This window comes from Lytechinus variegatus, chromosome 10 (genome assembly GCF_018143015.1).
Source record: "Lytechinus variegatus isolate NC3 chromosome 10, Lvar_3.0, whole genome shotgun sequence".
Classification (NCBI taxonomy): domain Eukaryota; kingdom Metazoa; phylum Echinodermata; class Echinoidea; order Temnopleuroida; family Toxopneustidae; genus Lytechinus; species Lytechinus variegatus.
This window is the reverse complement of record NC_054749.1, coordinates 13,869,190-13,880,247: the sequence shown is the minus strand read 5'-3', so window position 1 is coordinate 13,880,247 and position 11,058 is coordinate 13,869,190. Positions and strand designations below refer to the sequence as shown.

The 11,058-nt window shown below is 37.6% G+C and overlaps 1 protein-coding gene across 2 annotated transcripts; it reads left to right on the top strand.

Annotated features, from left to right (window-relative positions):
* The first annotated feature begins 2,838 nt into the window (after positions 1 to 2,838).
* On the top strand, positions 2,839 to 10,668 carry LOC121423058 (solute carrier family 35 member E3-like). Of its 2 annotated transcripts, none has more exons than XM_041618334.1 (6): positions 2,839 to 3,428; positions 5,073 to 5,183; positions 6,243 to 6,401; positions 7,512 to 7,594; positions 8,416 to 8,592; positions 9,630 to 10,668. In XM_041618334.1, the coding sequence occupies exons 1-6, from the start codon at positions 3,033 to 3,035 to the stop codon at positions 9,637 to 9,639; spliced, it is 936 nt and encodes a 311-aa protein (XP_041474268.1). In that variant the 5' UTR covers positions 2,839 to 3,032; the 3' UTR covers positions 9,640 to 10,668. The 2 variants fall into 2 exon arrangements, with proteins under 2 accessions (XP_041474268.1, XP_041474266.1); XM_041618332.1 differs by lacking the exon at positions 9,630 to 10,668 and adding an exon at positions 9,112 to 9,622.
* The last annotated feature ends 390 nt before the right edge of the window (positions 10,669 to 11,058 follow it).

The window sequence follows — 11,058 nt, the reverse complement described above, 5'->3', positions numbered from 1 at the left end:
GCACACGAAAAGCAAGATCTATAGGGCCTGTAACACAAAGCTTGGCAATGATTGTAAAACAGTTTTCTACGTTTGATTGGCATTGACTGTAATGTATAATCAATCTAGAAATTCGAGTCTATGATTAATCGTTTAACTTTTGAGTTACCCGACTCTAATCTCGCGTTGTAGAGATTTGCGAAAGGTGCCTATTATCTCGGGAGCCGAACCTGTCCGACCGTGACTATTATACACACGGGTGAAAGAATAAGAAAAATTCCAGTTTTGATAATTTATGGGTGCAGAGGCGTCGATCCTTGGGGCAGGGGGGAGGGGGCGATCGCCCCACCAATGAAAATTCGGGAGGCAAACATATCGTCCCCCCCAATAATTCCACATGTGCAAAAATAAAATAAGATTGTAAAGTTACACAGAAATCGGCAAGTGAGATTGAGATACACAACTGGTTCTTTATTAAAAATCGTGCTCAAAATGTCCGCTTTTCAGATAGGAATATAACAATTTTCAGCTCGCGCTTCGCGCTCGCATCATTTCTGTAGCAATAACCCATATGTTTCATGATTAAATAGCTCAATAGAATGTCCCATTTTCAGTTCTAAACCCCAAAAGAACTCCTGCTTCGATTTGCAATAATCTTTTATTGGATCTTGTTCTTATTAAAAATGTCCATTAAAATGTCATTTTTTTTCAGATCGAAATAGCAAAATTTTAAAGCTTCGCTCTCGCATGTATTGTTCTTTTAGATACCCATCCAAAATGCTTAGAATATCAAGCTCTCAGGTCAGAATATAAAAAAAAATTAAGCTAGCTCTCGGCACTCGCATTATCTGTGTAGTGAGATGTGTATCCTCATGAGTTACTACAAACAGGAAGGAACCCTTTTCCTGTTTTCAGGTCAGTATACTAAAAAATTTGAGCTCGCGCTTCGCGCTCGCTTTTATTTGTTGGTGTAATATGTGTCTCTTTCTCATGAGTCATATATATACATATGCCTATGTGTGTGTGTGGGTGAGTTTGTTTATTTTGTGTGATCGAGCGCCTTTGGAACGTTGATTTTGCCCCCCCCCCATCTGAAAAATGGATCGACGCCTCTGGATGGTGTATCAATTATGGGTCTGCACCACAGCCGTCTCTGCCCCGGATCTCCGCTTTGCCCCAATAAAATAAAATATGGGACGAAAATGTACAAAGCACGGTGGCGTAATATGACGGGGGGGGGGGGGGGGCGGCATGCCATTCTACAAATTTGTCAGTTTTGTGTGTAGGGTGTGTGAGTCAGGATGGTGGCGGTGGTGGTACTGGTGTGTGCACATGGCTAAACTTTGTGTTAAAAAAAGAAAGATGTCTTTTCACTATTCATGATCTTTTTACTTCATAATTACGTGATGGGGGGGGGGAGATTACCATCCCTAAATCCCCCATCAATGGCGTACCGTGGGTCACGGCATTTGGGGGGCACCACTAACCAGCAACAAATTTGAGTCACTTAATGAGCGCGCGAAGCGCGCTTAGTTGCCAGGTATACTGACCTAATAGATACATTTTAAGGACAGTGCCATTAAACGGATATGTATCTCACTGGTCAAATAATGCGAGCGCGAATCGCGAGCTAAAAATGTTTGATATTCAGAGCTGAATAGGGATATTATAATCAAATTTTTGGAATCATAATACGTACCTGTCTCGCTAAATAATGCGAGCGCGAGCTGAATTTTTTGTATACATTGACCCCAAACAAGAACATTTTAAGGAAGATATTTTAGGAATCCATTAAGAGTATACACGTACATATCTCACGATAGTCATCTAATGCGAGTGCCAAGTGCTTGCTGATTTTGTAAAAATTACAACTAAACACATGAAGCACTTGTAGTCATTGTGATCATAATTAATGCATATCACTAATCAAATATTGCGAGAGCAAAACGCGAGCTGAAAATTTAGGAAATTCAAACCCGAAGATGGTCATTCTAAGGCTTGTTTGCAGGAATTCACCAAGGCAAATTCACTAACCAAATAATGCGAGAGCGAAACGCGAGCTGAAAAAAAAATTGATACTCAGATTTTAGGAATTCATGGAGAGCAGACATATCTCACCAATTCACTAATGCGAACGTAAGCACGGACAGGAAACAGGAAATGTTTTATATTAGGACCTTAAAATGGGGCATTAAGCAGTCATGAAAAAGAAGCATATGTCACTATACAAGTGGGAGGAAATACATTTGATGTATATTGACTAGAAAACGGGAGGTTTATAGTACAACAGGACTATATATCTCCTTAAACAGACAATGCGAGCACCAGGAACATTGAAGACATAGGCCCCAAACAAATTATATTTCATAAAGTTATGAAAAAAAAATGTTTCTTATGTAATATAAAATATCATAATATAATATAACATTATAATGAACAATAATTTCTTTTTCCCACTACGTTCCTCTTCCTTTCTTCTTTTTTCTCCTTTTCCCCCGTTTTTTTTGTCAGCCGATGGGGGGGGGGACGTGCCCCCCATGCCACTGTCACGCATTCCCCAATATGATCTTGCCCTCCGAAATTTCGATGTGCCACTCTCGATCCCGCACAAAACCAATTGGCGTTCCATAAGCATTGTTTTGTTTGGGATTTTTTACATCTTGTCATCCAATCAGATAAACAAATTATCTGATACCTTTTTTTATTCCATCATGAAGCAATGAACAAAGGATGCCCCATCCCACTAATTTAAGTTAAAAGCGTCCCCCCCCCCCCCCCCTCCGTCCATATTGAGATGCTATTTGAAGATCACGTACAACTTGGCGTTCCATAAACAAAGTTTTTGTTTGGATAGCCAAGGATGCCCATCCCATTTCGATGTGTACGTGGCGCGTGGTGTACAGGTACGCGAACTAGGGTCGAGTACAGTACACAGCGATATACTTCGCCGAAACTCCGGGGGCGAAGAATCATAGAAGTCCGCTAATATCCATATTATATAGTCAGCAGCAGTACTACAACTCTCTTCCTGACGTTACGATAACATCTTCAAGATGTTGGACTCTAGCAAGCCAAGTCGAACTCTCGTCATAATTTCACTCGTCATCAACCTCTGCTCGTCAATTCTCATCGTTTTCCTGAACAAGTGGCTGTATCGAAATTATGGATTTCCAAATATCACGCTAACTTTCCTGCATTTTCTCATGACGGGCCTCGGCCTGGCTGCCTGCCTGAGATTCGGCTTGTTCAACAGGAAGAGCATCCCCATCATGAACGTATTGCCTCTCAGCTTGACTTTCTGTGGGTTTGTCGTGTTCACGAACTTATCTTTGCAGAATAATACCGTAGGCACGTACCAGTTGGCCAAGTCAATGACAACACCTTGCATTCTCCTCATTCAAACTGTAATGTACCAGAAAACATATTCAACAAGAGTAAAATTTACATTGGTGAGTATGATTTGCATGATTCATGTTGGGTAAACAGGAATACAATTTGAGACTTTGGCTGGGGTGCTGTTTGGGGATTTATTTTTAGGATCTGTTTAATCTGTTTATATCGGTACAGAGAGAATGAAGATTTTGGTCAAACGTAGACACTAAGGAATAACCGTCGTTCCTGAGGATTTCAACAATTTTTGACATTTTACTATCATCCCCATTGTATTGGTGAGTGAGCCAACGCAGTTCAGTGGAACAACCAAAATACAGAGACTGAAGCTTTTGGTCTAGGTCTAACGTTCCTTTTAGTTTTCCCAAGTATGAGAGTATTTTTATGATTTTATAATTGATACTAATATAATGTAGTTTTATAATTTGTCGAGAGCTCTATACAATGCCAATCATGCTAAAAAAATTTGAAGTTTAAGAATAGATCTGTTACTGAAAAATAATATTAGCTCCCCTTTTCTTTGATTACTTTCTTTTCTTTGTTTTCTATTCTGAGCTATAGCAATAATTAATCATTCATGCATGAATGCATTGTTTTGCCCTCTCCCTCGTTTATTTTTACAGAACTTTGAGATTACAGATAAAAATATTTTCCCAACAATTAGAGATTAAACAACCAACACAAAAAGTCATTAAAATATTTTAGTAATGGGAAAAATCTTTACTGCGATAATAATGATGGGAGTTAAAATTTGCTTTTTCATTCAGTTGAGATTTAGATATATTGTGGTGATTATTATTTTTTTTACCTGATCGCTAAGTGCTGAGAAAACATGAATGCTTTATGGGTGTCGATTTGTGTTGTGAATCTTTCGTTCAAGGACTGAAGGCTTAAAGGGGAATGAAACCTTTGGAACAAAGAGGCTTGTGTAGAAACAGAAAAATCAAAGTATAAAGAAAGTTTGAGAAAAATCGGACAAATAATGAGAAAGTTATGAGCATTTGAATATTGCAATCACTAATGCTATGGAGATCCTCCCATTGGCAATGCGACAAGGATGTGTGATGTCACTGATGAACAACTTTCACATTGGTGGACTATAAAATACCCTCAAAATGTCTCTTTTTACTTTTTCTTATGATGATACAAACTCTTTATCCAAGATGTATTCTTAAAAAATATGTATTACATGCCCTCATGTAGAAAGAACACATGATCTATGGATAGATGTGATAAAAGAGGCAATTCAAGTGAAATATATATACTAAAGTAATGGGGAGAGTTGTTCACAAGTGACATCACACATCTTTGTCGCATTGCCAATTTGCTATCTCCATAGCATTAGTGATCGCAATATTCAAATGCTCATAACTTTCTCATTATTTGTCCGATTTTTCTCAAACTTTTGTTCATCTTTTTCTTTGATTTTTCTGTTTTCACACAAGCTATCTTGTTCCAGTTGTTTCATTCTCCTTTAAGGTCCTATGAATGACCAGGTATTTGTAATGAGGATAAACACCTTAGCACTTGCACACCATGTGGCAATCGAATAGGATGAACCTGGGTCGCTGGTTTGTCAAACCGCTGCTTTACCGACTGAGCTATCATGCCTCCATATTGGCTCATTGCCTGGGTGAATACACTTTCTCATAGAACCTTGAAGCTTTAATTTCTTTTATTTTTTTATTTCCTTTCTTCCCCAGATTCCCATTACTATCGGAGTCATTGTGAATTCAGTTTATGATGTCAAGTTCAACATAATAGGAACACTTTTTGCTACTGCTGGAGTGCTTGTAACATCGGTGTACCAAGTTGTAAGTTGCATGAATATGTTTGGTATATGAACAGAGAAGTTAATTTGTTCAGTTATCTTTTGGTAATCAGTATACTGATCAAGCCAGAGATTTATATTTTAAATTTCCCATGCAGATGGTCAAAGCCTGCTCTAGTTCCACCTGTACTGTTATGTGATGATAAGACATATCATTCTCACGTATTCAATTATATATCAATACATAATTTCAATTTTCAATTTCAATTTACACCATTATTGCATTATTACGTTTTCTTCATTTGACTGGTTGAAAATTAAGTGCAATAGATCCCAACGAAAACATAACCGTACATTCCAAATAATTTGCTTGGAAAATCCCAAGGGTCAATATAAATTCTGTTCAACCCCCCTCCAAAAAAAAAGAAAAAGAAAGGAAAACCTGGTAATTATAAGTGGAATTGTGGAAATAAAGTTTTTGGCACGAGTGATGCCGAAATGTGTTTTATGATTGTTTAAACTGGAAATAGCTTTGGATCTGGCATTATGAATTTTCATATGAATGACATGAATTTCAATATAAATATACTTAATATATTTATAAAATGGTATCGAGTTTCGTGAATCACTGTGTCCGTTTTTAGAGAAAATATCTTCTGAAATATAATAGGGAAGAAGAATGAATTGTGAGAATATGATTAGAGCATTTAGAAATATATTGGTTGGTAGCCTAATACACAGTAATAATTTTTTTACCAAACTTTGGCTCAATTATCAGTGTCTGCTAGTTGTAGCAGTTTCCTAATCAAAGTGGCTACTCTGGATGACTAAAATTATTTTTTTTTTGTTATGATTAGTAGAAAAATTACCATGATGTATAAAAGACCTATTCAATAGTTTTCTTCTTTTCTTTTGTATTCCTTTGTTTCATTTTGTGCATTTCATATAAGACAGTGGTCTCACAAGTACAGATATACATGATTAGTCGTCCTTGGTCATTAATTTTTCAAGATAATGAAATATAAACTAAACATTCTTTTTAATCTCATGTTTGTTTGTTTCCCTATTTACATTGATCGCTATCTTTTCTATTCTCGTCCAGTGGGTAGGGAGGAAGCAGCATGAATTTCAGGTGAACTCGATGCAGCTCCTTTATTTTCAGGCGCCTCTATCAGCCTTCCTGCTCTTATTCATTATCCCATTCCTAGAACCGGTCATTGGGGAAGGGGGTTTGTTTAGCAGCTGGCCTCCTCAAGTATACGTAAGTTGTGCTCTCACATGGTTACACGGCATTTCGTCGTGTCGGTGCAGGAACTTCCGTAACACCACATTTTTGGCGCGCCACCTGCACGCAAAAACTCCCTAAGCAGCATGGATGAGTGTATTGCGTAAGGGTGTTCCTCCACTGATGCGGTGTGTGAAAGTGTTTCGTTAAAGGCATTCTTGCACCGACACAATAATTTGTTCTTGTGACGATTGCTCCTACTGAACATCCACGTATTAAGCCAAACCCAAATCTGACCTTCAACTCTTACTTTAAACTTAATCTTCAAATGATTCCGAACCAAAAACCATAAACCTTATCCTAACCCTCACCTTACTTCTTGGATATTTTCAGGTATTGCCCAGGGGGGTGTTTCACAAAGATTTAAGTATGACTTAGGTCGCACTTAAATGTCGACGCGTACATGATATGCAACGCGCAATCTTATTGATCAATACGCAGTTGTGCGCGTCCTCTTGGCATGATCTGACCAATGCTGTCATGCCTTTTATACTGCGCGTAACTAGACATTTAAGTGCGACTCTAAGTCATACTTAAATCTTTGTGAAACACCCCCCAGGTGTTTCTCAAGCATAATCTAGCATTTCCTTTGTACCTCCCTGTAACCCTACTTCCCAGCATTTACAATTATTTTTCCCCCAGTATTTTCCTGGGAAATTGTCAGTCCTGTGGGGGAATCATATGGGGGGGGGGTCATTCCACGAGGCAGGGGGTTACACTCGTCTGGATCAAACTTATTTTCTGCTTTGCCTCATCATCTTATGGCCCTTGCTTTTTTGGGGTTTTGTGCATGGTTAGAGTGACTGCATCGTTTTCTTGGGATAAACCATCGAAGATCAGGCTGGGCAGAAAACCATGTGATGTAATGTATAGGTCGACATACGTAACTGTCGCACCCTCCCTGTTTATGGTCAGTACGAGAAGCTCCATCTCGGAGGAATTGTCTTCATTCTTTCGATTCCCAAAAGAGAGAGAGAGAGGGAATTTCTTTAATTTCCATTCACTATCCCTGATGTAGTTTCCATGGAAGTAAGTTTTATTATTTTTTAAAAATTCAGAGTTCTCTACATTTTTTCTCCTTTGCAGGCCCTTGTATTAGCATCCTGCTGTGTGGCTTTCTCTGTAAATCTATCAATCTACTGGATTATAGGAAATACATCTCCAATAACGTATCCTTTGTATGATATCGATTGTGGTGTACATGTAGTCAGAACTTTTCGGGCAATTGGTATTAAAGATAAATACCAGTTGTGGAAAAGATATCAAATGATTTCAGACAGAATCTAATAAATTGACCAATGACCCAAGTGTTTGTATGTATAAATTAAAAATATTTAAAATAGAGGGTCATGGGGTATGATTCCCAGCCATGGCGTAATTCCCTTCTGCAAGAAATTGATCCACAATGTGCTGCCCTTAACGCAGGTGAGGTAAATGGGTACCAGGCGGGATTTAATTCTTGAAACGCAGTACATTAAATAGCTGCTCTGCTAAAGCCAGGAAAATTATTCTCTATTGGAGAGCGCTTATTAACAGATTAATATCAGATTGAAGGATTTCGGTAGCTTTTTGACTGTTATTGCAAACTTGTGATTATTATTATTTGTTTGGCATCACCTGTGCCTGGGAGGCGAAAAGCGAACTGAATCACTATGACCCGTAGGTCTCTCCTCCCGATATAACTGATTGGGGGGAATGCAGGTGGACCACTACACCGGGGTTTCCCTCTACTCTTATACGAATAGTGCAGTTGGTTCTTAACGTGCAAAAGTGGCGACTCTCCTCTACACGGGGCCTCCATTTAACGTCCTATCCGAGGGATGGAGTGTTTTCCATTGTAACATAGCCTGCATCTATGAAATATGGGAGAGACGTTTACACACAACGCACTGGCTTCAGTCATCCGCCCGGGGTGGACTCAAACCCACGAGTATAGTATAATGATTATTTGTTATCATGTTTGCATTCCTTAATTATTGTAATGTCATAGATACAATATGGTAGGCCACGGGAAGTTTTGTTTCACACTCCTTGGGGGGTACTTTCTGTTCCAAGATCCTCTATCAATTTTTCAGCTTGGTGGAATCGTTCTGACACTAGGTGGTATCATCCTTTATACACACTTCAAAGTGAAGGAACAAGAAAAACCAACTCCTGGTAAATCAGTGTAAGTATTCATGACATAGATCATTTTCCCGGAGAAGTGGTGGGGGCGGCATTGCCACCTTCATCATACATGTAATTCAAAATAAAATTCATGTTTCTTTATGTAGCTTAAAAAGCCAAGTCATGACTTAATTGCAGAATAAACTAGAATATCTCTTTCATATAAGCTAATTTTCTTACTTTTCAGTTTTGAAATCCAAAAATGACTCTTCTAGAGTATTGCAGAGAACAAATCCTGACAACTTGTCTCCACTTTTAGCTAAAATGAAATGTTGAATATTTTGTTTTTATATGAAACGACCATTGGCCAAACTTCTGGAATGTCTCCCTCACTTGTTTATATTTTATATAATTATTTTCTGATACGTATGCACTGTATTTTGATACCACAGATTGACTCTATGAGCATTGGACTTATTTTGAAATATCTGAGATTTTATATGATTTCTGTTTATTGCTATTCAATGATTGATTTTCATATATTTGCATGATTTTTATTAACTTATCGATTCATTTACAGAGAGGAGAACTCAGCGAACAGCCTTGCTGTGACATGTCCGGCCCCAAATAAAGTCCCTAATGAAGTCTAAACAATAACGATGATGTAGAACTTTATATGTGTGGTGGGTTTCGTGGTACACCATGTATCTTTCTTGGGCAATGGGCATTCTCCTGAAGACAACAAGAACACACTTGTCGAAATGTCGAGTTTTGATGGTCCTTTTCAGGACCAATAATTGCCCAAGAAAGATACATGATGTACCGTGAAATGCACTACACATCTTTTTTCTTTACCATGGAAACCTTCAAAGTTACATCATCATGAGAATTTTAATATTCACCCCACATTTTCTTCTCGAACAAATCAGCTTAAGAATTATCATTGCCAATTTCCAAAAAATTCCATGTTTTACATTTTCCTTGTTTCTTTTCCCACATTTAGCTTAGAGCATCATAATTGTCTTCAGATTTCCTGTAATAGCATCAATTTATAGCCACATCCATCTTTCTCTTGTCTTTCTTTTATATGCTATATAGGTCTGCCTAAATCATAGAGATGTTCTTACCAATCCTTCTCCACATCACTTCCTTTTTCAAGATTTTTTCTCTTCACTACGCAAGCATCATATATCATATTTACATATACAACAGTATTGCCTTCTCTTCTTCAGATGACATTTTCAAAATGAAACCAAAATCATTGCTTTATATTGTATGTTATGACATAGGTTATGTAGATTTGACTCAATGATAGGTTAATATGCCATCACGTGATCATAGCCGCAAGGTCCGCATTTGTTATATTCTAGGTTTTTACGTCACCTCAGTGAATGTTACTGTGTTGGATTATGAACTGCGACGTTATTATGCCCTGAGGTGACGTCACTCGCTGCTTATAAGTTGCATAGTCGGGTAGTTTACCTGTTGTACACGCTCTACGCGTTGATTGCATAAAGCATGCGCTTGCTGTATTTCCCTAAACTTTTCTATTATGACGTAGATGGATCAGAGCTGCATTTTGAGTTTATCATAAAGCCAAATTACAAACGAAGACTCTGATGGTTAATCCACATAGACTATATAATATAATAGATATTGCCTGATCTATCTTTTTAACTCCCCTCCGAAGCTATATTTTTCCCTCGAGACAATATTTTCTCTCATAGCTTTGGGTAAAATACAAACCACTTGGGAAAACTATAACTCCGTTTTGGGAAATGAATTGTTAAATTCAAACTCTAGTTAGGTAAAAAAAAAATATCTGTATAATATCGCATCTTTGTAGCAGTAATTTATTATAGACTTCTATGAGTCAGACAGTACTGCGCTTGACTGGCTCTATGTAGATGCCGCGACATTTTGACAGTTTCAGTGATTGGTTTGTTTCATTATAAAGACTGCTTTGGCCGAGGTTCATGGGTTATTAAGAATAAGCCACGGTTTTGAAACCCTAATTTGTATGTATGTATATGTCATTGTTCTTATGCAAAAGAGGCTGGTTTTTTAAATTTTATTTATTCATATCATGATTTTTCTCCTTTTCCTTCTTCTTCCTATTGTTCTCATCATCTCTTCTTCCTCTGTATTTTTTCTTTCTCCTCTTTTCTCTTCTCTCCTCATCTTCTTCCTCCTCATCATCTCTTTTTCTTCATCTCATTTTTCTCCTTTTCCTTATTGAATAAAGAGAATCATTATTGTCTCAATTGATATTATAATTATTTAGGAAAAAAAGCAAAATGGACTATGAATTCCTTCAAGTGCAGGTGGTAATGAAATTTAATTCGCTAAATCCAATGTCCAACAAGGTTTGTTAGCATGCAGGGTAACTCCAAACTATAGCAGATTGTCTTGGGTGATTGACATTTATATTAATTTACAGTCAAACCTTACATACCGTAATCACTGTTTTTTTTAGACCAGGGGGTGTTTCACAAAGATTTAAGTATGACTAAGTGTCACACTTAAA